Source organism: Trachinotus anak, unplaced genomic scaffold (assembly GCF_046630095.1).
Source record: "Trachinotus anak isolate AG129_WGS33_773 ecotype Australia unplaced genomic scaffold, CSIRO_AGI_Tana_v1 ptg000033l, whole genome shotgun sequence".
Taxonomy (NCBI): Eukaryota; Metazoa; Chordata; class Actinopteri; order Carangiformes; family Carangidae; genus Trachinotus; species Trachinotus anak.
The window spans coordinates 34,168-60,336 of NW_027273884.1; the positions used below are offsets into that span (position 1 = coordinate 34,168).

General features: G+C 41.0%; 1 protein-coding gene across 6 annotated transcripts in view; it reads left to right on the forward strand.

Annotated features, from left to right (window-relative positions):
* Positions 1-26,169, forward strand: part of ralgapa2 (Ral GTPase activating protein catalytic subunit alpha 2) — a 90,378-nt gene that overhangs the window by 8,773 nt on the left and 55,436 nt on the right. For all 6 annotated transcript variants that reach the window (XR_011686875.1, XM_071471089.1, XM_071471086.1 and 3 more), the window contains exons 2-16: positions 7,498-7,608; positions 7,965-8,014; positions 16,199-16,256; positions 17,925-17,968; positions 18,749-18,929; positions 19,140-19,255; positions 19,729-19,867; positions 20,271-20,479; positions 21,139-21,384; positions 21,577-21,759; positions 22,236-22,367; positions 22,529-22,677; positions 22,782-22,893; positions 23,298-23,535; positions 24,505-24,684. Coding sequence is in view for 5 of the 6 variants with exons in the window: in XM_071471089.1 (XP_071327190.1) it covers positions 7,498-7,608; positions 7,965-8,014; positions 16,199-16,256; positions 17,925-17,968; positions 18,749-18,929; positions 19,140-19,255; positions 19,729-19,867; positions 20,271-20,479; positions 21,139-21,384; positions 21,577-21,759; positions 22,236-22,367; positions 22,529-22,677; positions 22,782-22,893; positions 23,298-23,535; positions 24,505-24,684 (2,148 nt within the window). In the remaining variant the exon portion in view is untranslated. The remainder of the gene's footprint in view (positions 1-7,497; positions 7,609-7,964; positions 8,015-16,198; positions 16,257-17,924; positions 17,969-18,748; positions 18,930-19,139; positions 19,256-19,728; positions 19,868-20,270; positions 20,480-21,138; positions 21,385-21,576; positions 21,760-22,235; positions 22,368-22,528; positions 22,678-22,781; positions 22,894-23,297; positions 23,536-24,504; positions 24,685-26,169) is intronic.

A 26,169-nucleotide genomic window follows, 5' to 3' on the forward strand; every position in this document is an offset into this window, starting at 1 on the left:
AGACTTTGACTGCAAGTCAAGAGACATTCATGCAGTGTTTGGCACAGTGGCATCATAATGAAATTATATGCATCAAAATTGTTGTGAGTGCAGGAAAGGCCCTTTTCATGATAAGTATGTTCCTTGGATTTGTTTTAATGCAGCTTTAGTTTTTCCTAATCCCTGAATCATAACATTAATCATAATTAATGATAATTCTAATAATAATAATATGATGATGATATTCTGCTGTTGTATTTATGGTGATCCTATCATTTCAGAGGCATTACAAGCCTGTTGACATTTTGAAGAAGGCTTAGTTATTACAGACATATCTTATATGAATTGTAGCTGTTGGTAGACCAGCATGCTTTGCTCCATTGCTTTATCCTAGCAGTATGTTAATCATTCTCTGTAAATAGATTGCTCAGAGAGGATGATGCATGGCATGGCAAAGCCAGTTATTAATATTTGTCTCCTATTTTCACCTGATTAACTATGGCTACTAGACACAAGTGCACTGTTCGTGCAAACTGAAAGCTTTATAAGCCAAACCAACCCATAGAAGATGAGTCTCTTGTCAATGCAGATAGAGAAAAGAGGAAGAGGAAAAAGACTGACACAGCAATGAGCACATTCAACAAGCAGCTGTGTTATCAGGACTTCCAATGAGGCTTGTACAACCTGCTATCTATTCTAACTGTAAATTGCACCATGTGACAGATCCACTCAGCTGGTTGCAACAGATTTATGATTAACCTCCTTTCACTCTGGTCAAAAATCAACTTTGGGTCACAAAGCGCTGTCTGCAGCTGATCTGGTTTAGTGTTTCTCCACATGATTCTTCTCTTATCTTCTCTGCGACGACTGAGTTTTAAAATGTGACAACAGACAACACATAAAATACAATGTTCATACATTTAAAGTAAGCATTATGACACCATCAGTGTTTAGATTGGTTCCCTATAAGCCTTGCTTTCACTGTGCAACTCTTTCTGCCACTGGGCACATGATTGCATGGAAAAATGAGGGCTCAATTACAGCACAAGTTCAACTGCCACTGTGAAAGCAAAACAAAGAGAGTATAGTGCTTTTGCTTTCTCCGGTAGATACCAGTGCATTTCCCCAGGTAGCAAAAATGGTGGACAGTGGAATACCTGGAGTAACTGTGGAAACTCTACCTGGCAAAAGGGAAAGAGGCCTGTTGTTGGAGGAGTGAACCTCCAATGGGCATTCACTTGATGGAGGGAGCCATTGTCAGATTGGGAAATTCAGCTCTGTATCTGCTGGGACTGACTTTATGATGTTGTATTCCCTATGGCCTATTCACGATGGAAAGAGCTGCAGGACTGGAGAGGGTTCAAAACAGACATTCAGTTGGCACTATTTCTACTATATCAGTAAATAACAAAACCTATCATAGCACCAAGATCAGGGTTTCTAGTTCAGATTTACGTTCTTATGGTTGTTTCTTGTTTTGGGCAGCAACCAGGCTGATAGAAACAAACAATTCATTGTCTGTTTGATAATCAATACAAATAATATTAACCAACATTAATACCACTTAGATTCCTTAGTTTGGGAAAGTTTTCTTATGCCACTTTAAAAAGGAGAACTAGTTGTATCTGAACTTTTTTAATTGAGGTACTAATTTGAAACAGAAAACTTAAAACTACATTTAAAAAAAATTGTAAACATTTATTTAGTCTTTGGCTTTCTTTTTCTTCAAAAAGGGTGTAATTGAAATGTTTTTGTATTTCTAAACCAAGCAAAGCTTTGTACTTCTGTGTTAATTTTGAAAACTATAATCAATTATTATATCACTGACAAAGTGGTTAAAGTACTGCGTCTGTTTTGGTGGCTTTTGGGATCCCGCCCATGCATATCTTCAGGTCATTGCCAAAAAAAATCCCCAGAGGAAAAAACCTCTCTAATGTTTCAAATCTGAAATCTTTAAATCTCCTACAGTCTCTTTGAATTTCTCATGGCTCTCCTTTGTTTGTAGACTGCCATTTAGGGGGGGAAGCGCCGTCTATGGTGCATCCATCAGCTTCCAATTTAGCTACCACCCCCGTATCGCTTCTACTATGTGCCGGCACCCTCCAGGCATCCCTCTGCTGGGGCTCTTAAAGGGTCCTCTGTGTCTGATCTAAGCATACTGCCAAAGAAACATATCAGTCTTTTCTCTCCTTTCTGGCAAGAATATAGTGCACCTGCAGTGCTAGCTAGCCCAGAGCTAATGCAAATGAGCGTATGCGTGATCAAAGGACCGATTAGACTGCTTTTAGAGTATAACATTGCATATTAATGATTCTGCTTCAGGTGGTAGAATGGCATACATTGTAAGTCGCCCAGAGGGTCAAACTACTACAAACCAAGGTTTGACATAACCTTTGAACATTAAATGTGAGCTCTTATTATTACCTGTGTTGTGTGCTGATTAAGTTTGAACAGGGAGCTGTGGGCAGAGCAGCCTGACGTTTGGTTTTGATTGTGTAAATATACCATAGGCTTCAGCTGACTAGATGACCTTCACCCATTTTTGCTAACAAGCCCAGTGTGCAGACTACTGTGTGCACTCTCTTAGTGCTTGCTGGGTAAACCCAGTTTAACATCAGTTCATTTGAATAGCAAGCACCAGAAAGAGACACTAATTATTCAACTGAAGCTTCAAATTATGCTTCTTTAGCCAACAGATGGGTTGTATCCCTTTTTCCACTGTTTACCTTTATGTGACCTTGTTATACAGCAAGGGCATTGCATAGAGTTACATAATACTGTGGGGGACTCCGCAGTTCAATCCACCCTTTCACCTTATGAGTCACAATGAGACACTAGGAGACCCTCAGTGACGCGACAACGTCTGAAATATCAAAATTCCATGTTTATCCAGCCAGAGATTGGAAAGTAAGAGCATAATGTCTGCACTGACATCTGAGTGGGATATTTTTCCAAAGAGAATTTATGAAAATGACAGCCAGCTGATAATATCTGCTTCCATAGAACATTTTGAGATGTTGTGTTTTTCTGCCCTCCAAAATATTACATTATAGCCTTCAGCTCTGACTGCACATTATTATTTTCCAGCCAGTCTGCTGACATGGGGGTGGAACATCTGCTCTTCCCTGACAGTTAACAGGAAACATATCACAATGGAGAACAGTGTCGTCCAACCCAAACCTGCCATGGCTGTTTGGTCTGTTAATTCCACTATAGAAGATTACAGGTCTCTGCATCATTAACATGTCATTGTCAGCAGTATCCAGTTCAACCAGTTTTTAGTCATTTAACAATTAGGCTGACTTAATGATCCCCTTGCAGAACAGTTTACTGCAGTTTAGGAGTATTTGGCATCATTCAATAGGAAGTAGAATTACTAGGGTAGCATTTGGAGCAACAATTGACCCGGGTTTGTTATTTTACTAAACTTGGCTGGGATTTCTCTTTTCCCCTTTATTAGTTATTCATCACTCTCCTATAAGAAGTGCTATTATGTACGAATCAGATCTCTGAGTGCTGGCATTAACTTTGCTTCTTCCAACAGCCAAGCCATAAGCTCATTCAGCTGCAGTCACACGTTTAAAGACACAAGGTTTTCTCTCACCATAATGGCCCTGTGTGATCTCAGCTCTCTACAGCTGCTGCTCATCCAACACTGTTTTCCTGTTTTTGAAACGGGAGTCTTGCAGATGGAGGGGTGTCAGTTGAAGGACACAGTTATCTTGTTAAGTTCTTTTTAGGTTCACAGGATACAGTGTCATCCCCTGCATTCCCAGGGCTCAGAACAGGTTCTGTCTCTTTTTTCCCACATGCTGTTACCTGAGAAGGTAGTGAAGCCATAGAGTGAGGGGTCTCGCTGGATATCAGTGCTCACAATGCTTACAACCATTGTACAACTTCATTCATTCAACCAGACATTTCCTTTTCACAACAGAAGGTCCAAACCTAGTATATGGAGTTGGACCCATGTCGCATCAATAGGGCTTGTCCTGCAGTTGTAGTCCAGGCAGAAAGAAAGACCTGAAAAAGGTTCATTCATTCATTAGGTTTGCTTTATGAAGCCTGGACAGTAGGTCTGTTACTAATTTGAATCACAGAGCTGGGCTGTCCTTGTCTGGACTCAATGTCTGTGGTCCTGTGATCTTTTTGTTTTTAAAAATTTTCTTTTCTGCCCATGAGGCCCATCTGTCATGCTTCAGCGGCTAGTATGAGCAGATGCAGAGCAGTGAGTGTGAAGGCTGGAGAGCACAGGATGACAAGCTGTGATGGCTCTGTGACATGCAGCATGACATATGAAATTGAAACCCCCCCCCCCCCATATATCAACTTCTCACACACCCAATAATATTCAAATTAAAGTTGCATAATTACTACAGACTTCCTCTTTGTCTGCCCCTCTTATCTACACTAGTATACCCTAGCATTTGCACTGATCAGACCTGTGTGAAACTAAGAAATGTTATTTTGTGATTGTTTTATTAGACACCTACCAATCTTGATTGATATTAGACGCTACATTATGTTCCTTGGAAGTGATCTTAAAGTGACAGGCTTCAGTAATGGCCTAATTATAGGAGACAGGCCAAAGCTATGCTTCGCTTGTTGTGTGACGGACTTTGGTGAATGTGAAAGCCTGAAGCAAGTCAGCTATAATTTGGCTTAAACCTGTTTTATCCGAACAGCAGCCCACTCTCTGATATGCATGATAAACATGCTCATGCGTTCTCAAACACACACACACACACGCACATACACGCACATGTTGACCCTATCATCCTCCAAATTTAGTCCCACGAAGAATCATCTCATCCTCTCCTTCCCTCCCAACAGAAAACCCTCCCAACAGAATAAACAGTGGTAAAAACTGAAACACGTGATGGTCCAATACTGACTCAGACCCCAGCCCTCAGGTGTTTGTCTGGGTCACATTTATGGTCCTTAGTAACGGCACAGTTTACAAAGCAATTTTTATGTTTGCAACAGCATACTTTTTTTTTTTAACAAATAAACAAAACAAAAAATAATAAAAATCTGTTTGTGTCCTTAAAAATACATTTTTAAAGTGACAATTTTTTTAGCTACAGTTTGCAATAAAGTGCTAGTTTTTGTCTTTGAGAGGTGTTTGTCTGGGTATAAGCTCTAGTCCATTCTCCACACTTGACTGCACACCTCTTCCAGTATAAAGGCCCATGGGATTTTCAGCAAAGAGTGTTGTTTTGGTACAGCAGAGCAGTTTATTATTCCAGCTACCTAACTGAAGACAAGCAATCTAGGTTAGTTGATGCTGCCAGCGGGTTAAACCCAAAGAAACCAATGCTAACAACATTGGGTGAGAATCGAGTCAAATCAAGTTTATATATAAAGCACATTTAAAATGACTAGAGCTGACCAAATACACAAAATTTAAAAAAAGGACCCGGTCTCCTTAGTGTTTCCGTAAAGATACATGGATAGATAAACAGTAGTTTTACTCCACCACAGACATACTGACTTTGCCTGTACCCTCAGCCTCTGGTGCTGGCTGATGCTGCTTGTGCCAGAGGGGATCATCACTGAATGCACTTTTCACAGGCTGTGAAACTGTGAGTCACTGCATGGACAATCATTACTCTTACCATTAAAGTTTTCTTCAAGGTCCACAGTGTGTGCTTCAGGGTGTGCACTCACGTGCGTCAGTGTTTGTGCGTAAATGTGAGTTTAGCAGATGTGATTAGCTTCATGCCAGGGGCAAGGAGCATTTAGTGAAGTGTTTTTTTCTCTGAGAGGTTGAGTTCAAGCACTGGATGTGTTCTTTGTGTGCAAGACACAGAGTGGAGAAAATACAGTTTAAAAATCTACAGATTACAATGTGGAATTAGTCTTGCAGAACTGGATCCATCCGGTAGTTACATTTTAGACCTCTGAACTTTCAATGAGCCCATCACCCTCCTCCTTGCATCCCCAGATGATGCCTTGCTGGTTTTTCTTACGTCAAGGTGTACTTTTGCCTTGATCTTCCCATGATTCATCTTCATTATCCTCGCTCTAATCTCAGGGCAAAGAAAACTCATCTGAGTCTTTGTCTCACACTACATAATTCCATCACTCTGCATGAGCTAGACTGCTCCTGGGCGTCTTCCAGTTTGCCATGTGGTAGAGGGAGAATCGCAGCAGAAGGTGAACCTTAATTGCTGTTATTGTGCCAGGACTCCTCCTGGCCTATATTTGAATATTCAGTCCAGGCCTATCTCATCACCACGGTTATGTGGCAAATGATAGAGGTTGGTTACAGGAATTTAGGATTTTGTCAAGGCCAGTCTGCTTGTGACTGAACACAAGTACCATCTATTTGCCTCATTAACTATTACAGCCTAAGCTTGTGTTGCCATCAGCATACCTCTCTCCAGACCCTGCCTTTCATATCCAAAAGACCAAGAGAGATTATCCCCTGAACTCAGAGTGCACTTTCAGTCATGCTTTGGCTTTTGCTAAAATTGCAGAAAATCCTGGGAATGAGACACACTCCTAGTCAACAGTATCACCATGTATAGGTTAACAGCAGGGAGAGTAATAGCCTCAGTGCAGGAGTTGAACATAAGGTCAATGGCACACTGATGTGAGTTTTTCTCCAAAGATGTGTCTCTTTGTACACAAAGTTGTAAATTATGCTTCTGTCTCCACCTCAAATCAAATCAGTTATACTGTATTGTACCATTAGCAGAAGAGGGATGTTATAGAAATATCTCCACCACCGCAAGGATTGCGAAATGATTACGGGTGGCAAAGTTGTTTTCGACACCTCCATAAAGCCTGTCATCATTCCACTAGTGATTACAGGTGGGTGAAGTTACACAGGGCAAGGAAGTGAAGCAAATTGCCTTGATGTATAACAGATGCAGTCTGCAAAATGGGGAAGAAAGATAAAGTCATTTGTGCAACAGTCATTTTAACAGTGTCACTTTTGAATTAAAGAGACAGCAAATAGTACCAGTAGCATTTTGAAATTAAAGAAAGACACTCTGACATGATACTCAGAAACAGCCAGGTTGAGCAAAGATAGTTTTGTTCATCTTTCTGTACACTAACAAACCTTGACACATGGACACAGAAGATTAACACACGTTATAGATCCTAGTACAGCTGAGCAGTACTGACAAAATCAAATATTAGCCTATATCACTGTAATATGATAGTCATTTCTCAGTGGCTGTTGTTGACAGCAAATTGTTGAAAAGATCAACAAAAATTGCATTATGACCAAACTAGCAGGATCATTCAAAAGTGAGTTTGGATAATTTTGTTGTGTCATTACCTTTAATGCAGCTTTTATGACAAGGAAAACACAAATACAAGCTAAAACACAATACTATTATAACCAGAATTCCAGACGAAATCTGTTTTCATTTCACGATAAGTTATTGCCCAGATCCAGATTTCAGGTGCACCAATCTTGACAACAAGGTATAATGTGCTTTTTTTTCATGTAGGCAACTGTTTTCATTCAAGATATCATTGATGGTGTTTCTTCTTTTCCCACAGACATCATTGACAAGAGTGAACTGAAGGCATTCTTCGAGAGCAACTGTTCTCAGATTTATTTTATCTTCTATGAAAATTTCATTACACTGGAAAGCAACTTAAAACAAAAAGGTGAGCAAAGACCTTTTGTTTTGTTTCTTTTTAACAGTGCACTGATTAGTTAACAACTAACCTTGGTTGTGATTCAATAATTGACCCTCTCCCTGGTCTCTGTGGTGTATGTTACAGAGAGGGTGTACAGAGCAATGAATATAAACCCATAGAGAAGCAATTTCTTGTTATGTCCAATATAACCAGTATAACACTGTCATGGGTAGCTGATTTTATACCAGTGGGCATATGCTTTCTTGGTAACATAAGTTCCTTTGAATGAGTAGTCCATATTATTGTTACATTATTGATGAAGCTAATGCAGTGTAGCTCCAGGCTGTGTGTTTAAAAATCTAAGTACTTTCCTTGTGTTTCAGGGAACAAATCTCAAAGGGAGGAGCTGGACTCTATCCTCTTTATTTTTGAAGTAAGTCATTTGTCTTTTTCTGTGCTGATGTCTCCATCTCTGATTTCTGCTGATAGCTGCCACAGCCTCAACCTGTTTACTGCTGAACTCTGGGGTGGAACCACAGTTTCCATGGTGCCATACTGCATACTCTAGTCACTTCCTGACTTTGCCTCAAATAGCCTGTACATCAAGTGGAGGTTGTGCAGATGAAAGAATCATCAAATCATTTTCCAGCCTTCTACAGGTTGTGAGAGAGATTTTAGTTCAATTTTTGTACTTAAAACCTATTTGTGCGTGCAGATGAGAGGAGGTTTGTGTGTGGCACATTGTTGGCTCTCTATAGCCCCTCCCTCTGTTTTTTTTTTAACACTCTTATGTTGCACATGCAGGTTAAAGTCCCCTACCTTGTTTTCCCACCTGACTGCAAAGGCAGCTCCAGTTTCCAATACAAACATTCAGCTCTCCAGTTACATTTGCACAGGGCAGGGCCGTATGGATGGCAGCAAATCAAAAAAAAATGGGGGGGCAGTCTCTTTGTCCCTCTTTGTACAGTATGTCTTGTCCTAGTTTTCCTGATCACCTGGGAATGGTGTGTGGCAGTGTTCCTTGCATTATGTCCAACATAGAGTAAGTGATTCCAGCTAAAACAGCACAGAAGATGGTTCTTAACTTTGGATTCAGGTTCACTGACCAGTTCATGAGTTTGTTACAGTAGCATCAGGGCAGACACAGCTGTAGTCTGTCTTTTGCTATAGATTTCTAATTTACTAGTCAGGAATATCTAATGCAACCTGGGCTTTGATTTCATATCATTAACCTTCATCTTTTTTGGTCCTGTCTGGTTGACGCATTATGCACACAGTGGCTCATTTAGAGTGTGTATTATATCCAGCTTGTTTGATTGTTTGCTGATAGTCATTCAGGTCAGCCTTTTTTTGTGGAATTTAGCCTTTATTATTAAGGCTTGTTTCTATTGCCTTCTTGCCCTGTTGTTTGGAAGCTAAATTAGTCTCTAATCAAGATTTTAAAAAATTAATCAAGATTGGTGTTTCCCATCTGTTAAAGGAAAACTAACTCACTAGATTTGGCTCCAGGTTTCTCCACTCCTCACACAGATAGCCTCCCTGCCCGTCTGCATTCAGTCATCTGACCTGTAACTAAAGCCTGGATTCATGGCTGCTACATATTTATGGAGTCATCTTTTCAAAAAGAACTAATATTGAAAGCAGCTTAACCCTCATTTGTCCCCTTTTAGCCCCTGCCTGTGACGACGTGTGCTTTTACCCATGCACTGAGAAGATAAGCTTGCTTTGAGTGGTGTGTACAGGACAGATACAGGGTTGCTTTGATCCTCAGCTCTGCTACACTGTGCAGACTCTCTTTTATGCCATATTAGATTAGGCATGTTGGATCATATGTGGTCATGAATATATCAGTTGATACCTTTGTGCTCACAAACATGCACTCCTAATAGGTATCATGTTATCCCTTTGAATTGTGCATCGTAATTGTTTTCCTTTCTGCAGCAAACAGAAATTTGAGGCATTTTTATCATAAACCCAACTTCTCCTGGCAGGATAATGCTTTTTGTAAATGTGTATCATTTGCTTTAGTCACAGAAGTCAAACAACCAGAACCTAAACTGCAGCAGCCTTTGTCCAACAAGCCTCAGAGCGGTGTATAGAGCGGCTATGAATGGACATCTGTTGGGACAACAGCCTTTTTGTGGCTCTGTGCTTTGCGACACACTTTAATGCTGTATGACAGGTTCAGCAGAGGAGCAAAGCTCAACATCGCTGCCCTTCTTATTTTGTGGAAGAATTTCCCTGAAAAGCTACAGTTATGTCCTCATCTCTCCAGGCAGATGGGAATGTGGTCCCGCATACTCTCCATTACCTGAGTCCCTCCTTGCAATCAAATCTGGCTGACACATACAATACACATCTGCAGTGTGTGTGTTCTCTTTGAGCTGACTATGTGGGGATTACTTCACTGTCATGATGAGGTATGTGACCCCTTTTTCCGTGGGTTGCTGTAGGGGAGTATGATCCCCCATGCCTGTTTGAGTAATGGATATCTAGAGGGGGTAATCTTTTGTCCCTCCCCCTAAACTCTGCTGGAACACCCCACCCCCACCAACACCAGCAGCCATCATCGTTCCCTTCCAGGATTTTTTCTTTGTGTCTGCTGCCACACAGACATCCATGGTAGTTAGTGATGCTGGAGCAGGACTGACAGATGAGAGACCTGATCTCTGTAAGAATGCAACAACTACAAAATGCTGGATTGCTTTAGGCCTATGTGGTCTTTTTTTCACACATACAGCCAGAGTTGAACAAGAGATTTATTTCGTACGTTTGTAACTTTAATGAAGTATTGACCTATTGATGTTATAAAAATATGTTTTTGTTTCGATTTTTTTTCTTTTTTAAATTGCAATTTAGTCTCATTGCCCCAAGGCAAATATACTGCATTGCAAGTATTGACCCCCTTTACTATGATAGACCCAAATCATCAATCTTGATGATTGGTTTTAGAAGTTGCATAAGATGTTCAGTGGATTGTGATTGTGTGTTAAATACAGTTGTATATGGACCTGTGTGATAGTCAGTTCCTTGGCTACAACTAATTCATGGAAGGAACATTCAAACAAATTGAGCAGTGAGGCCTGTGAAAAGGATGTGAGAACTTTGCAAGGTGCTGGAAACCTCTCATAAGCTCACTCTCAGAAAATGAAAAGAGTATTTAACTGCTGTAAATCTGAGTGTCAGTGTGATGTCAGTGGTAACACTGAAGTAGCCACAGGTTTCATGAGGTGAGAGATGCTGTGCATACAGCAACTATTACCTGGATACCAAACCAGTGGATAAAGGATGTGCATTATGGCCTGATGAGAGCTGAATCAAGGCTTTATATAGGCATCTTTCTAAATGCTGTGTATGATGTAAACCAAACACAACACATCAGCAGAAACACAACAGCCTCACCATGAAGAGACATGTTGGTAAAATAAAAAACAATCCATTCCCATCGGCAAAGCGGTGGCAGCATCATGCTGTGGCGAAGCTTCACTGCGACAGACCCTGGAAGGTTTGTGAAGGTAGAGGGTTAAATTCTGGGAGAAAAAACATCTGTTCTAGTTTGATCTGATTGATTTTCCAGCAAGACAGTGACCACAAACCTAAAGCCCAAGCTCAAAACAAAAGTCTTTATGTCCTGAAGTAAGGACAGTGGAGTCAGGATTGCTTTTTGCTCATGGTTCCCATTTAACTTGATAGAGCTTGAGCAATTTTACAAACAGGATGTGTGTATCGATTGTTCATTTAGGTTTGTAATGATTGTGTTCCCAAGTTTTCAAAAAGACTTTTCAATACTGTACAGGTTTGTAAGACAGTGTCTATGTCAGTTGGAAAAAGTCTTTCTGCCTTTGGCAGCCATTTCTATATTGTAATAGAGTCAGGATGCATCTTGTCTAATCGTCTCTATATCACCACTTGTTGCTATGCACCCAAACCAAGAGTAAATGGAAGCAAATAGTATGAGCTGTTGATGAACTGTAATAACACAGGAAGTATGTGTAGGTGTAGTTCCAGGGATGAAACTGGATAAGATAACTTTCTGCTTTAGCACACAGTTTTCGCTGTCACAAGACCAGATTTAGCTTCTGGCCAAGGATTCTCGATTCTCAGGCCTCAGGGGTCTCCAGTTTGTCCAGTTTGTTTACTCCTGTATGACTGTTTATGACCTCTTACTGTCTCAAAGCAGTTCGACCCTGGTGCCGCTGAGGTTGTGGGACAGGTTAAGGGACAGCTCTGGGACCAATAAAACTCTGAGGGAAGTCTGTTTATATCCACTTTCACCCCAGGATACGACCTCACCATGACCTGTCCTGGCGTCTGCCATCCGGACCTGACTCAGCATTCTGAATTCCCCTTACCATCCTCTCTGTGAAACCCCCCCACCCCCCATCTACATTTGAGTCCTGACTTACTGAGTTTTTTTTCTTTATATGGATAAATCTGCCTGTTAAATCTTGTTTTGATGAATAACTGTGAATAGCTCAGGTACAATGAAAATTAGCTTTGTCTTTCAGAAAGCTGCCAAAAATCAGATGCTGCTGCCTGATATTTGTTTATTTACCCGAGATGGTCACTTGAGATTTAAATGTAAGGAGTTCCATGGCAGAATCACCAGAAACCAAAATTGAACTTACATACAGGGAAAAAAGGAAGACAAAAAGCATGATTTTTACTGTTTATGAAAAACGATTTATTCCAAACAGTTTTATTTGCAGTGTAAGTCAGAAACTTAACATTTAAAAAGAAAGACCAGAATAAGGAAGAATGAGGCAAATTATTGTCCACCTGTCACAGCTCATGGCAAACAGGGGATTGATTATGGCTGGTGTTCATTTAAATGCCACACACAAATTCACCATTAAAGCAGTTCGCATGTGTAAATGCCCAGGAATGAGAAAGTAGGTAATTAATAACACAGTGTCACTCTGTATCACAAACGGCCATCAACAGTCCTTGTGCCTGGTGTGATGGCATCATATTCCTCTTGATGCACCTCAGCTGAAACTCTTCTCTACATGTTGGCTAACATGTGACTGACAAATTAACCTAGGGCCATTTAGCTAAGTGATTTCTTTTTCTCCCTCATTCCTCTTTAGTCCAAGTTATGACAGACAGTTCACCAGCAGGGGGTTATTGGTTAATGCATAAATGCAAATGTACCAAGTGTAGCATGGGTTTACACATGGAGCAGCCTGAGTAAATGAATCGTAATGTCTCAGGCTGTGTTTTAACCTGTTCCTTAGCCCTCAAACCTGAACTGTGAGCTCTCCTGTACATTTTACACATAACTGTCTCTGTCAGAGGCAAGAACAACAATTTCTGAACATTTTACAGATGCATATTTTGTTTAAGTTCATGGCTTTGATGACATGTAATTTAGCATGGCTCATTTGTCCAAAACTATTTATGCCTAAACATGAAAATAATTTAAAGACGGTCCCAGAGGAAGCCTCCTGCAGGTTGGCTTTCACAAAGGGCAAAGAGGAACCTGAGCGTGATGTCTGAGCTGACTGGCATTGAGAAGCCAGGGAAGGAGTTTGATTGCACTCTGCTGCTGCCCCCCACTGGCTGCAGAGGAGAATGAAAATGAAAACATCTCCTACTATTTGTGTACATGGTTGAGGGTATTTTGATCAATAATTCTAAAATAAAACTCAAAAAGTACTTCGGGCTTTATATTGTATTATATTTTGAGGTTATTGTATATGACATATTATGCTTTACTAGCCTGCATTTACTCAGGCCTTCACCCACAAATAACGAGGGCAAGCTAAGAAATTTGGTTAGCATGTAAATAAGCAGTCTGGTTTGGTCTCCACTGCTTGGACCTACCTTACAAAGCATTTAAAACAAAGCAGGAGTGTAACTGATGTCTTTTCTCACAGTGTATGAGGCTAACATGTGATTGTAGAGTCAGAGACTCTTTTTCTTTATATGCTCTGCTGTAATGAAAGACAATACTTATCAACAATCTTACTTTACTTACTCACTATTTTCTGCATTTTACGGTGTATGTTTTACCTATGTTTTGTTATGTAATTGACGCACTGGTCGTTTTCTGATTATTGCATGTACATTGTGTCAGTAGGTTAGTGCTTGGTATCTCCATTGTCTTTGTCTCTAAGGAGATTTCATCATGCTTAGGTGGTGTAATCATATCATCAAAAACCAAACAATATGTAAATGACTGCATTTCTTGTGAGTGTCTGTTGCTGCCATCTAAAAGCCCTTGTAGACCACCTCTGGGAGAAGTGTATTCTGTGGCATGTTCAGGCCCTGTGGCTGGAAACCTAAGTGCGGATCATGTAAATGTGTTAAGGCTGCTGTTGTACCACAGTAATGCCCCCATCTTTATGCTGGAGTATGGCTGCAGATTAGAGTAACTCCACCAACCTCTAGTCCAGCAGACTCTGCATTCGCCGCATATCACCCAGTAAATTCCTCATTGTTACGGACGCCATTCCAGCTCTGCAGGGAGTCTTTCTGAGCTAGCTTCTCCATCTCATTCCCACTCTCCCGTCCTGGTGCTCTGTAAGGAGAGAGAAAGATGGTGTTATTGTGTCTGCACACACACACACACACAGGGAAAGGCTTAAGCAGGCTACCCTGCTGTGTTACTGCCTAGCATTATGTGTCTGCTGCACCAAGGAGACAGAGTGGAGGAGGCCAGTACAGAGCCTTACGGAGATATAATAATCCCATGAGGGATCAATAGCAAGGTGCAGCAACACGCCTGCACACGCATATCATCACATCTGTGGATCAGAGAGAAGTTAAGCAGCACAGATAGTCATCCAGCGCCCCCTTAGAGTGATGTGTGTCTTTCAGTATCTCCATTGTCACTGATAATGACAAGGATTTAGTTTCAGAGGACAAGAAGGGAAAGTTAAAGATGGACGATGACAAGGGAAGAAGGCAGATGTTGACAAACTGAGACTCTCAAAACATGAGATGACATCAGGACCACCACAGCTCTCAGTATAATGTGGCATAGCACTGGACAACAAAATGTCACTGTCTGCCATCTTTCAGAGCGTCATTATTGTGTTGAGAAGAAGATCTTGCAACAGGGCATGATCATTTGTTTTCTGAAACAATAAAACAAAGTAATATGTGGAGATTAGTATGTAAAAAATTACATATGAAATATTGTTAGGTATATCATTTGAATTTACAAATTTCTTTGTAAAACCTATCTAACCAGTATTGAGTCAGTTATTCAACTTCATTTTCTTTTACTAAATAATTTTATCTTCATAAGCCTTGTTATATCAATAAAGCAAAAAATCCCCGAGGTTATAAAAGCTGTCACTTGGCCAGTTTTATTCTGATGCTCTGTAGCCTCTGACGCTTTCTCACACACTCTGTCATCTTTCTTTTTGTGTTTCTTTTTTTCCCCTCACTTAGACACTTTGAATCTTAGGCTGAGAGGACTTAATCTCTGTAGTTCTGTCATGCACATTTTTTGTCATGCTCTGTATCCTTGGCTTTACTATGTTTCTCACTCTCCAGGGCAGATGAGCTTTTTATCATGCCGACTAGAGTTGGTTGTCTGGTTAAGTGGGTCAGAGCTGCGTACTGTACACAACACAGTAAAAGACGGACTTGACCTCTACATCGTAATCACAAAGTCTTGTTGGGTCAGTGGTTTGGATTTGATGAGAAGTGAGCCATCGGGGCATTGATTGCTCGCAGCACACTGACTGTTAACTAGCCATTCCTGTACACATGCACACATCTGCCGCCCCCCACCCTTTTTTTTTTTCCATCTCTCCAGAGGGACCCAGTTAACCCGTCGCTGCATTCAAGAATAATGATAGGCTGCTGAAAGGTTAGGGCCTCTAATTGATTTGTAAAGTGGCTGTTGGTGAGGTGATGACATTTCTCAGTGCCGCCCTGTGTCACAGGGATCTGCAGACATGCGAGTCCAAGTGGAGGGAAAGGGCAAGGATGCTGCATTCCCTAAGTGTATACTGCTTTGGTCAAACAGTGCCACTGACCAAAGCTAAGTCAGTTGTTGTATCCTCCTTCTTCTATTATTTTGGAGTCAAATAAAGAAAACAGGATAGTAGCTACTGATTATTTCCATTATCTCTTGATCTACAGATTCTTTTCTTAATTAATTGTTTAATCTATAAAATGTAAGAAAACTGTAAAAAAAAAAAAAAAAAGGCACTACCACCAGTCCCCAGAGCCAAGGTGATATCTTCAGACTTTGTTTTTTGTGTGACCAACCAAGACCAGAAGATATTCCATTTAAAATCATAAAGGAGTATGAAAACCAGGAATTCTTAATATTCCGGAAACTGGAGCCATGGACTTTTGTCATTTTGCTTTAAAAAAACTGATCAATCCATCATAAAAATAATCTAAATTGTTTGCCGGGTTCATTTTTGTACTAATTTTTGTTGTCAAATAGTTGAGTAATAATTTCAGCTGTAAAAGAAAACCAGAATTAGGCCTTGAGCCGGTCAGTGTTTAGGTTCTTGCTTAAATCGTGCTCCAGCGAAGTTAATGGTGAAGGAAAAAGGCCTGACTATGTAACCTAATGCTAAGCTTATGTATTGTTTTAACTGAAATATACTAAACTCTAATAACCATTACATTTTCTGTTTTTCATCAGAAAATTCTCCAACTTCTGCCTGAGAAAATCTACAACCGATGGCAGTTTCACAGTATAGGTATGTACTGCTAACTTTTCTATCAGTATGAAACACTTGGCACTACCTTGAATTAAATCCACTGACTCCTTGCAGTTACATGTGCTGTGTATGTGTCTCTCTTCCTGATGCTTCTGTAACCCCTAAGATGCGCATGGTTGTGGTGACAAAAAATGTCACCATCACCATGCCTTAGCCCTCCATAATGAAGAGAAAATAATTAGTCTTAGAAGGGGATGTAAATGGGAAATGCAAATGAGCACTTCATTTGAAATGCAAATAAGTAATTGAATTATGCTGGCATGATTTCAGTCCCACACAAAAAAGGAAAACCTTGCAAGAAGCGATAACCTCAATTATGACTGTTGTTTGTCAGCTGCTGGCAGCTAAACAGTCTAGGTCTAGATCAGTTGTAGATTGGCCCTCCCCTCAGGCTCATAATTCCAAATATCAAGACTCATCTCGGGGTGGATGCTCCAGACAATTTCACTTTTTTTTTCAGTCATTGGACATCAAATCAACACAGGTTTAAGGCTGCCTCTTGGCCTTTTCCTGAAGCCACAGAATTTTTTTTGCTGTTCATCAGTTCGTGTGTCACCGGTCAAGATGTTGTGCTGTCATAATGTACTTCTCTCTGAAGAATGTGTGGTGGTGGTTGGATAGCTTCTTGGCATACCTGCGTTTTAATTGAATTCCTAAGATAACTTCTTCTTTCACATATTTTTTTTTTTTGACAAAAAAAAGCATTTCAGTTCCCTGTGATAAATACCTTGTGGTGGGTAGGGTAGGTCAGGAATGGCATTAATGACTTTTAGTGTTTTTGTCCTTTTAGCTGAGGATGGCAAGGTCACAGACATTTGACACAGACCATTGAAAGCCAAAGAAAATCCTCACACCTTTTATCCCCCTCTATATACTTACTTATAATTCCTTCTGTCTCGGTGAACTCAAGACGTATGAAAGGATGCCTTTACGCCTTTATGTGAGGAACACAGAAATGTTATTGATTTAACCCATTGAGAGGAGAATAGTGAAAGCACCAGACAAACACACATATAAACTCTCATGTAAACACTCTATACTTAAATATCTGAGTCAAATCACTCAGTTAAGGACCTTGTTGATAAAGACTTAAATTCTCCTCTGGAGTAGCTTTACTTTTGCTCTAATATAACCCAAGTTTTAACCATAATCCTAAACTTAAAATCACTCTTAGTACCAGCCAAGATTTCTTCAAGCCCACAGTGTCCTCATAATAACAGTGCTACCTGCAGGCTGTCAAGTGTATGTCCTAACTCTCACACACACACACACACACACACACACACACACACACACACACACACACACACACACACACACACAGACACACAGACCTCTTCCGCCCAAGGTATTTAGCAATCAGAGCAATGTCTCATTTGATTACAGCAGAACCAGATTGCCTTCATGAATGCATGTCGCTGCCAACTGATGTTAATTTCATCAGGAAAATGTGAAGCCTTGCCACTCTCCCCGCTAGTTTGTGAGGACCACCCATCAAGGTCAATTTGCGTCAGTAGAAATGACAAGCAGGTCCCTCCTTTCAGTTTTGTGTTGCTTGTCGTGGCTCTGCTTGTCATGGAGGACACCTCTGTTGAATATTTGTATTGCAAAAGTCTTTGACAATTGCATTTTTTTTCTTTCTTCCAGGTTCTATTCTGAAAAAGCTTCTACACACTGGAAACTCATTCAAGGTACTGTTTGTCATTTTCACAAGATATGAGAAGTCATCCAGTTACATGATGTACTATAACAGGGGATGTTCCTAACGACTAATTTTCCTGTTGATTATGCGGAAATATACATTTAGACTCCTCGACTAGTCTAAAAGTAAGAAAGACAATCGAGTTGAGTGGTTATATGCTAGTTCATTCTGACACAGCCTACATACGACCTTATTTTCATTTTCATCAAAGCGCTCAGTCCACAGACGAATGCACACAGCCTGTATTCAGAAACTTAGCCTTAAAATGAGCCGTCAGGAATTCCATGAATTTGTGATGTCTCAACAAAGCAGTCATCACTCTCAGCCCTCCCCAAGCCCAGCCCACCTGTACCCACCAGCCAACCTTCTAGGATTTGGTTTCTCTGAGTGTTTGCCTGAAATCTAGTATATTTTTATTCGCTCACCTGGAAAAAAACTCAGCCACTGACCTGTTGTTTCTAGAGCTCGAGAAAGAAGACTGTGAGAGGGGATGTAAATCTACACTGAGATGTTTTTTTGTAATAATATATCTTCTTACGTATATCAAAACTTCAAAGGGAAAAAATGTAAAATATAGGACCTTTAATCGACTAGTATTTCTCATGCTGACTTGAAGGGGTAGCAACATTTCATCACGTAGTTTAGTAATCACGCACATCCCCAACTATAACACTATTAAATTAAAAAATCTGGCTTCACAGTACGTCCCATTTAGTGTTTGATTTTAGTCTGCATATCCATTAATATGTCCCAATGTCCTCCTGTCTAGATCCGCTGCGAGGGGATCCGTCTCTTCCTGCTGTGGCTGCAGGCCCTGAGGGACAACTGTGCTGAGGAGCAGTTCCTTATCTTTGCCTGTCTGGTGCCAGGATTCCCCGCTGTGCCCTCCAGCAGAGGGCCCTGCACCCTTGACACCATCATTTACAACCCCTTCTCCAATCCCCCTGATGGTGCGGCATTGATGTGCATGCTTCTACATGTGCACATTTATAATGGCATAGATTCCGTAAAATTTGCACAGCCTTATGTGATGAGGGTGGTCACTGAGTTAATCTAAAAACTCACTAAACTGATATCAGATTGTTTATGTTCATCTTTAGTGGAGAACTCTTGTTTTCCTGCAGTTAATTCAGGTCTTTGTTTCGTGTCAATCTGAGCAGCAAAAGTGGTGCCTGAGGAGATTACCCCGCTGGTTCCAGCTGTGGTGGGAGAAAAGGTTGCGGATGACCAGACCTGTTACATCCTCGAAACCTTGCTCAAGTACATGGTCATCCAGGTAATGTTGGCACAATAGAAACTATTTCATCCATGTTTTTTTTACCTGTTTAGATTTTATAGCACCCTGGTTTGAGGGGTATCCCACAAAATTCAAATCTGAACAAACATTTTTAATCATGGGAAAAATATATAATCTGTTAATGGAAAATATTCCACCTCTATGTATTCTTTGGTTGTACAGAATATGTATTGTCATGGTGTTGATGTGTCCTCGGGTAGCTTGTAATCCCTGCCTTGTACAACAGTAGGATAAAAGACTAACTACAATGTCACTTGTTAAGTGTGTAAAGTTGGATTCTGTTAATCTTATGTGTACCTATATCAAACCATTTTCCTTCTGTATACTGTTTCTTAGAGCAACCTTCAACTATTGTGATGGAAACAATATACCATCAGTGTCTGAGTGACGCTGGAACCATCTCCTCTCCCTGTAGCCTGACCTTGTCTGCCTTTGTGCTGTCTGTCTGCCAGGCATCCAGTTTAGAATGGAGGAACAAAGAAAACCAGAACACAGGCTTCAGGTTTCTCTTCAGCCTGTTCAAGAAGTACTACCTTCCACATTTATTCCCATCATTCACCAAGCTCACAAACCTCTACAAGCCTTTATTAGGTAAGCTGATATATATATTTTATGTAGAAGCCTTTTTAAAGTGAGTCTATTACTGCAAAGTGAACACGCTGTGTTGTGTTGTACTGTACTTGTAGACCGCTGTGCGGGTCATAAAATCTCGGTTTGACAGTTCATTTAAAATTGTATGAGCAGCTAATAAGCAAAAATCAACTGTATGAAAACAGTGTATCATAAAACACGTGATAAAAAGTAATGTAATGCATGTGAAGTTTCCAAGGCTTCATGGTTGATTGAACAGTTTGATTCAGTTGGAGAAATGTCTGAATCTGAATACCCTCACAGCCAGACCTTTGGACCTGTTTTATATCTCTCACTCTGCTTCTTGTGTCTCTTCTGTTGCTATCCTCTTTTCTTCATCACGTTTCCACTCTTCTTCAATCAGACCTCCCCCACCACAGACCAAAACCCTTGTATGTGCCAGTGACGCGGAACAATGAGAGCACCTTCTGCACCAGGGACCAGTACCTGGCACCCCGTGTGGCCTTCATCACCTGGCTGGTCACCTTCTTCCTGGAGAAGAAGTATGTCAGCAGTGCTGCTGCGGCACAGAGCGCCAAGAATGGCACCGAGGTCATTCCCAAACTCATCCAGGTGAGCATGACACTGCCCTTCTCTTGATTTCTCAGACTGTCATTGAGGAGGGAGGAGCAAAACCCATGAGCACTTGAATCTGTATAAAAAGAAAAGAAAATTTTTACCCACATGTATTCATACTCATGTTTTTAATTCAATCCACTTCAGTTATGTCATTGAAGCTAGAATAAATACCAGAAACACCTCTCCACATACTGTAATGCAGTATAATTTAATAGCACCACAGACTACATCTACCAAAATGATAATTCAGGCGAATCGACACCTTTCTGAAGTAGCTTCAGCATAACCCTCATGATAGAATAATTTAATGCAGCACTGTTGTATTAGACTGCAATAGTTTAGGTAGTTGTAACTAGTATAGTGGCAACAGCACTGTTGTTTTCTTATTTTGGCACATTTTGCCTTTACATAACAGTCAATGTGTGACAGGAATCAACAGAAGAGACAGAAGGGAATGAAATGCAAAATTAATATAATTATCATTACATTTTTATTAATCCAGCAGCTCATTTCCCATAAAACATTACCATAAAATACAAGTTATCAGCTAAGGAATTTCTAGTCAATGACACTCCACTTATTTAACTGTGAGTAGGCAGCCATGTAGTATACCAAGGGACTCTCACTTATCACTGTCTCTCTGTGGTGGCTAGACTGTCACTGCAGGCAGTAGCAGCCAGGAGAAGGAGAAGGATAAGACATCAGATGGGGATACAAACGGACCAGCAGGGGAGCCTGAGAAGAGCCACTCCAACAGCAGCACGCTGTCAGATCGACGGCCCAGTGATTCCAGTTTGTGTAGCATTGAGGAGGAGCACCGCTATGTCTATGACATGGTGCATGCCATCCTACTATCCACAAGGGACAATGTGAATTTTGTCAACGAGGTCTTCCACCAGGTACAGTGGGGTCATCAGTTAACATTTCTTCATTTGATGTTGTAAAAATGAATTTCACTGTAGCTATTGCATAGTTTTCATATTGGATTATGATTATAATGCAGACTGGATGTCAACACTGCGATAACATGTACTATGTTGCCATCTGCTGGACTGAACATGTTCTCCATGCTCCATGTTCTCCCTCCTAAGGCTTTCCTGCTGCCGTCCTGTGAGGCATCAGCAACCAGGAAGGTGATCAAAGTGTACAGGAAGTGGATCCTACAGGAGAAGCCCAGCTTCATGACAGAGCCTGACACAACAACCCAGGAAGATGAAGTGGATGACAGCTCTGAACAGATACTCAGCACAGAGACAAACAGCATGCATGCACAGGTAAAGAGAAAGTCAATAAATGTGTATTTTACGTATCATATATACTAATGTTTTAACTGATTATTTTATGGTAAGAGGGTTTAAAATGGGTTAGTAGTAAAGTGTAGACATTTTTCAAGGCTTTTATGGACTTGTTTCTGATGACATTTTAGATGAGCAGCTATGAAGAAACCTCGTTTAGACGTAATACAACATACAACAGAAAGTCAAAGAGACCAAATTGGTTAGCCGATCAGCAGATACAAAACTGAACCACATTGAATGACCAAAAGCAAGAAGGCACATATTGCAAAAAAACAACAAAGTTGTGAGTGGTCGGTCAACTATATATTAAAAAATCCAGTCAATAAGCATTTAGTGTAGACCATTCAGAGTGTTTGCCAGAAAAGTTGTTTAGCCCGGTGTAATAGTATCTGTCTCAGTATCTTAGCTTATATCTACTGACATATTGACTGGCCTGCTTTGTCTTCAACAAGATGGAAAGTCACGGTCACAGACGCTCGTCCAGCTGGGGGAGAACCTACTCGTTCAGCAGCGCCATCAGTCGGGGCTTTCTCACTGAGGAGCAGAACAGGGACATCAAGGCTGGCATCCAGCCCACACTACAGGTCTGTGTCCGTGATCAGAGTTGTGTCTTCATCCTGAGATCACAGCATGTGGTGGTTAGAATTAGCAGTTAGCTTTGCCTAATATTACTGTCGTCTTACTTTGTGTTTGTGTTTTACTGTTTGCTCATCCTCACTCTGTCTTCATGCACGGATGTGTGCAGGTGTTCCTGACCAACTCATCCAATGTGTTCCTGTTGGAGCCGTGCCAGGATGTACCTAAACTCCTGGAAAATCAGGTTGAGGTGTGCAAGGGTGTTCTTAGCATCTACCGCCACATGATCATGGAGCACACGATGAATACACAGACATGGTCAGTGAAATATTAAAATATGCAATATGCAATATTTTTTGTTAGACATTCCTTCATGGCTCTCTAATGTTATTTGACTTGATTTTACTGTGTGTGTTCTGCAGGGAGCAGATGCTGCAGGTATTGCTGAGGATCACGGAGGCGGTGATGAAGAGGCCACAGGAAAACCAAAGAAAAGACAGCTTTGCTGAAAGCTTAGCATCTATACTCTTTAGGGTATGTCTGCATGTGCTTCATTTTATATGAACTGACATACAGGGTATTTAAATCAAAACAAAAAAGAGGGAGTGAGTGTTGATATGTCATCATACCTTCTCTTGGTGCTCTTTTACCTATAGTACTATAGTACTAGTAGTAATTACAGAACACTGAACATACATAAATCTATGCTATTTCCTTTGAGCAACCATCAGAATTTGTCGACTCAGTACCTACTGTATATTTACTGTATGTGTGTGTTTCAGTTGGGGTGTTTGTTAACAAGTCAAGAAGACACTACACAAAATCGGATGTAACATTGTGAGATTCATGTTGTCACATCTTAGCAGGGGCTGGAATTTCTTGCTGCAACACTGTCTGTCAATGCTAATTCATCTGCTGTTGTCTCATCTTGCATTCAGACCATCATTGTGGCGTGGGTGCGAGCCAACCTGTGTGTATTTATCTCCCGGGAGCTATGGGATGAGCTGCTGGCAGTGCTGTCCTCTCTTACCTGCTGGGAGGAGCTGGTGACAGAGTGGGCCAGCATCATGGACTCGCTGACGGTTGTGCTGGCACGCTCTGTTTATGGCCTGGACATGGGCAACCTGCCCCTGGACAAACTCAGTGAACAGAAGGAGAAGAAGCAGAGAGGACGGGGTGAGGGGGAGAAATGGGATGGGATAAAAAAAAAACTGGGAACTGGGACGGCTGGAAGTTGAGTGAAAAAAGGTTTGAAATTGACTTGTGGAAAGATAAATGTGGTTACTCTCCAATTGAACTTAGTTTTTTCTACATCTCACTTTATGGTGGTTAGATGTATTAGTCTCTTTCACTCTGACTTTAAAAAGTAATTTCTGTTGATCACTCACTGTCATCTTCTAAAACGATAAGACATTAAGAAGGGGAAATGAACACTTTTTATAGGAGCTATTTTTCACATGTTGAGTGTGTCAAAGATTTTACTCGAAGAACTGGAGTTGGTCAGAATAACATTTGTGACGTTTTTGGCTCCAGTTTGCAAAGATAGATCTACACGTGTAATGGATTTTCTGAACTGGTGTCTCACACAAAATGCAAACTTTAAGACCCCTTGCTCAAATCAGCATGGCCTATAAAATAACAGTTTAATGGTGACAGTTAGTCAATTAAGTGACTACAATTTGATCAGATTAATTCATTAATTCAGTAATTTTTCAATAACAAATGCTGAATATTCTGTTTTTCCAGCTGTTCAGATGTTAACGTGGATAACATGAACAGCTGTGACATATATAAACTGATCGAATGCCATCCATCAGTGTGCCCTGCTGTCTGCCAGAGTGTCTTCTTTTTATTTCTTTTACACTACCACTGATGGTTGCCAGAAAGAAATTTTCCAATCCAATCAGTGTTTTAACTATGTACTTGACAGTGAGCTCATGCTAGTTTAGATCATACCCACACTACATTTTTTTAAGGTCTAAAAATCCATCATACCATATAAACTCTGTCTTGCTTAAAGCCACAGAGAGCTGTCTAGCATGTCTGTAGAGGTTGGTGTGCTAAATCCAAACATGAATCTGATTATGAATAAAGAATGTACACTGACACCCCAGTACTCAACCGTTGTTTTTCTCTGCATGTCAGGAGTGATCCAGGACTCCCAGAAGGCAGCAGCAGTGGCCCGTACCTTCTCACTGAGTTGGAGGAACCAGGGGGAGCAGGGTGGGCCAGCAGTTCAAGAGCCCATGAGGATTCGCTCTGCCACTACATCAGGAGCTCCTGGTGTGGAGAAGGCCCGAAACAACGTCCGACAGAAGGCCTCTGGTAGGTACTTGTCGTAACTGTGATAACACTATTGTTGTGTTAGCTGTGTAAAACTAATCCATCAAAGCAGGCAAAAATAAAATACAAAGGGGTGGCTTTTATAAGACCCTCCAGATACTATTCTATATCCATGCTGTATTAATCTAATGTCTTTGTGTGGGCCAACAACACAATACTGATAACCCTCTGGAGCCAAAGGTCAGGCCATAGGGTTTATCAAACGTATTTACTGCATGTGAAAGCCTTCAGACAGGTCCATGTGTACACAAGCCCAGGTGCTGTTGAAAGGCCCAACACCAAAGACAAAGAGACCAGCAGATGGCCCCTATTGTTTCCTTCATATGTCACTGGCTAATGTCAACATGTTTCCATGTCAGCTCAATTGCAGGCATACAGCACAATCCCTCGACGGCATGTCAGAGGCCAGCTTTGGACACTCATTGTCATTAGCTCAATTCAGACACTGCAAACACCCCTTATCTGATGGGGATGTGGCAGGCTAATTATAAGTTGAGCTGGGAGGCAGTAGTGTAGTAACTAGCTGCAGTGCCTGTCTTGCTTGTCTTAATTTTGTCTAGACAGAATCTTAATGTGGAGGATAAAAGACGGAGACGATCCCTTTTCTTTCCCTTCCCTTACACCTCTCCAATTACCACCAACGTACTGAAATGACGAGCTTGTTGAGCTCAGAGCAGATGTATTTGTGCCTGAAGGATGAAGTCTTAGAAGGTGTGTGTGTGTGTGCGTGCGTGTGTGCGTGCGTGCGTGCGTGCGTGCGTGCGTGCGTGCGTGCGTGCGTGCGTGCGTGCGTGTGCATGTGCATGCACGTGCTGACACATCTATTATGTGCCTCGTGTGCATGTTTATGTACCTATTGTGTGAGTCTGTTTATATGTGTCCGTGTGTAAGCAAAGATGGACATTAAAGACTACGGCTTCAAATTCCCTTCCCTTTCTTTGGCCTAATTGGATTTCTCCCACATTGATCTTCAAAGGCCCGACAGCCCTCCTCCCTACTCCTCAAGAGAAGACCCACACATCAATTGCATGGCAGTTTTTGATAGTTTCATTAAGAGTGTAATTAATGCTCATTAATATGCATAAATAGGAAGCAGTGGCGGGCTGTAGCAGAGACGATGTATCTCTCTCACTAAAAGGCATAATTACAGTGTGCTGAAAGCAGAGAATAGAACTGTCCTCTTTCATTGCTCCCTTTTAGATTAACCCTGAAGTGCTATCCAGACACAATGGCAATGCCTCAGCATTGACAACTGTCAAAACTTGGCTGTACTTATGCATGCAAATAGAAACTAATATTGTTCTGAGATCTTGTCTTGATAATTAGAGAAAAAAAAAGGTTGGATATTTCATTATGGTGCTCATTAAGCTTCTACAGCTACAGAGATCCAGTTGAACCAGCTGTCACTCTGCCATTGCTTGGATGGTTATTGGGTGTACCTTTACCAATTCATGTCAAATTGTTAAA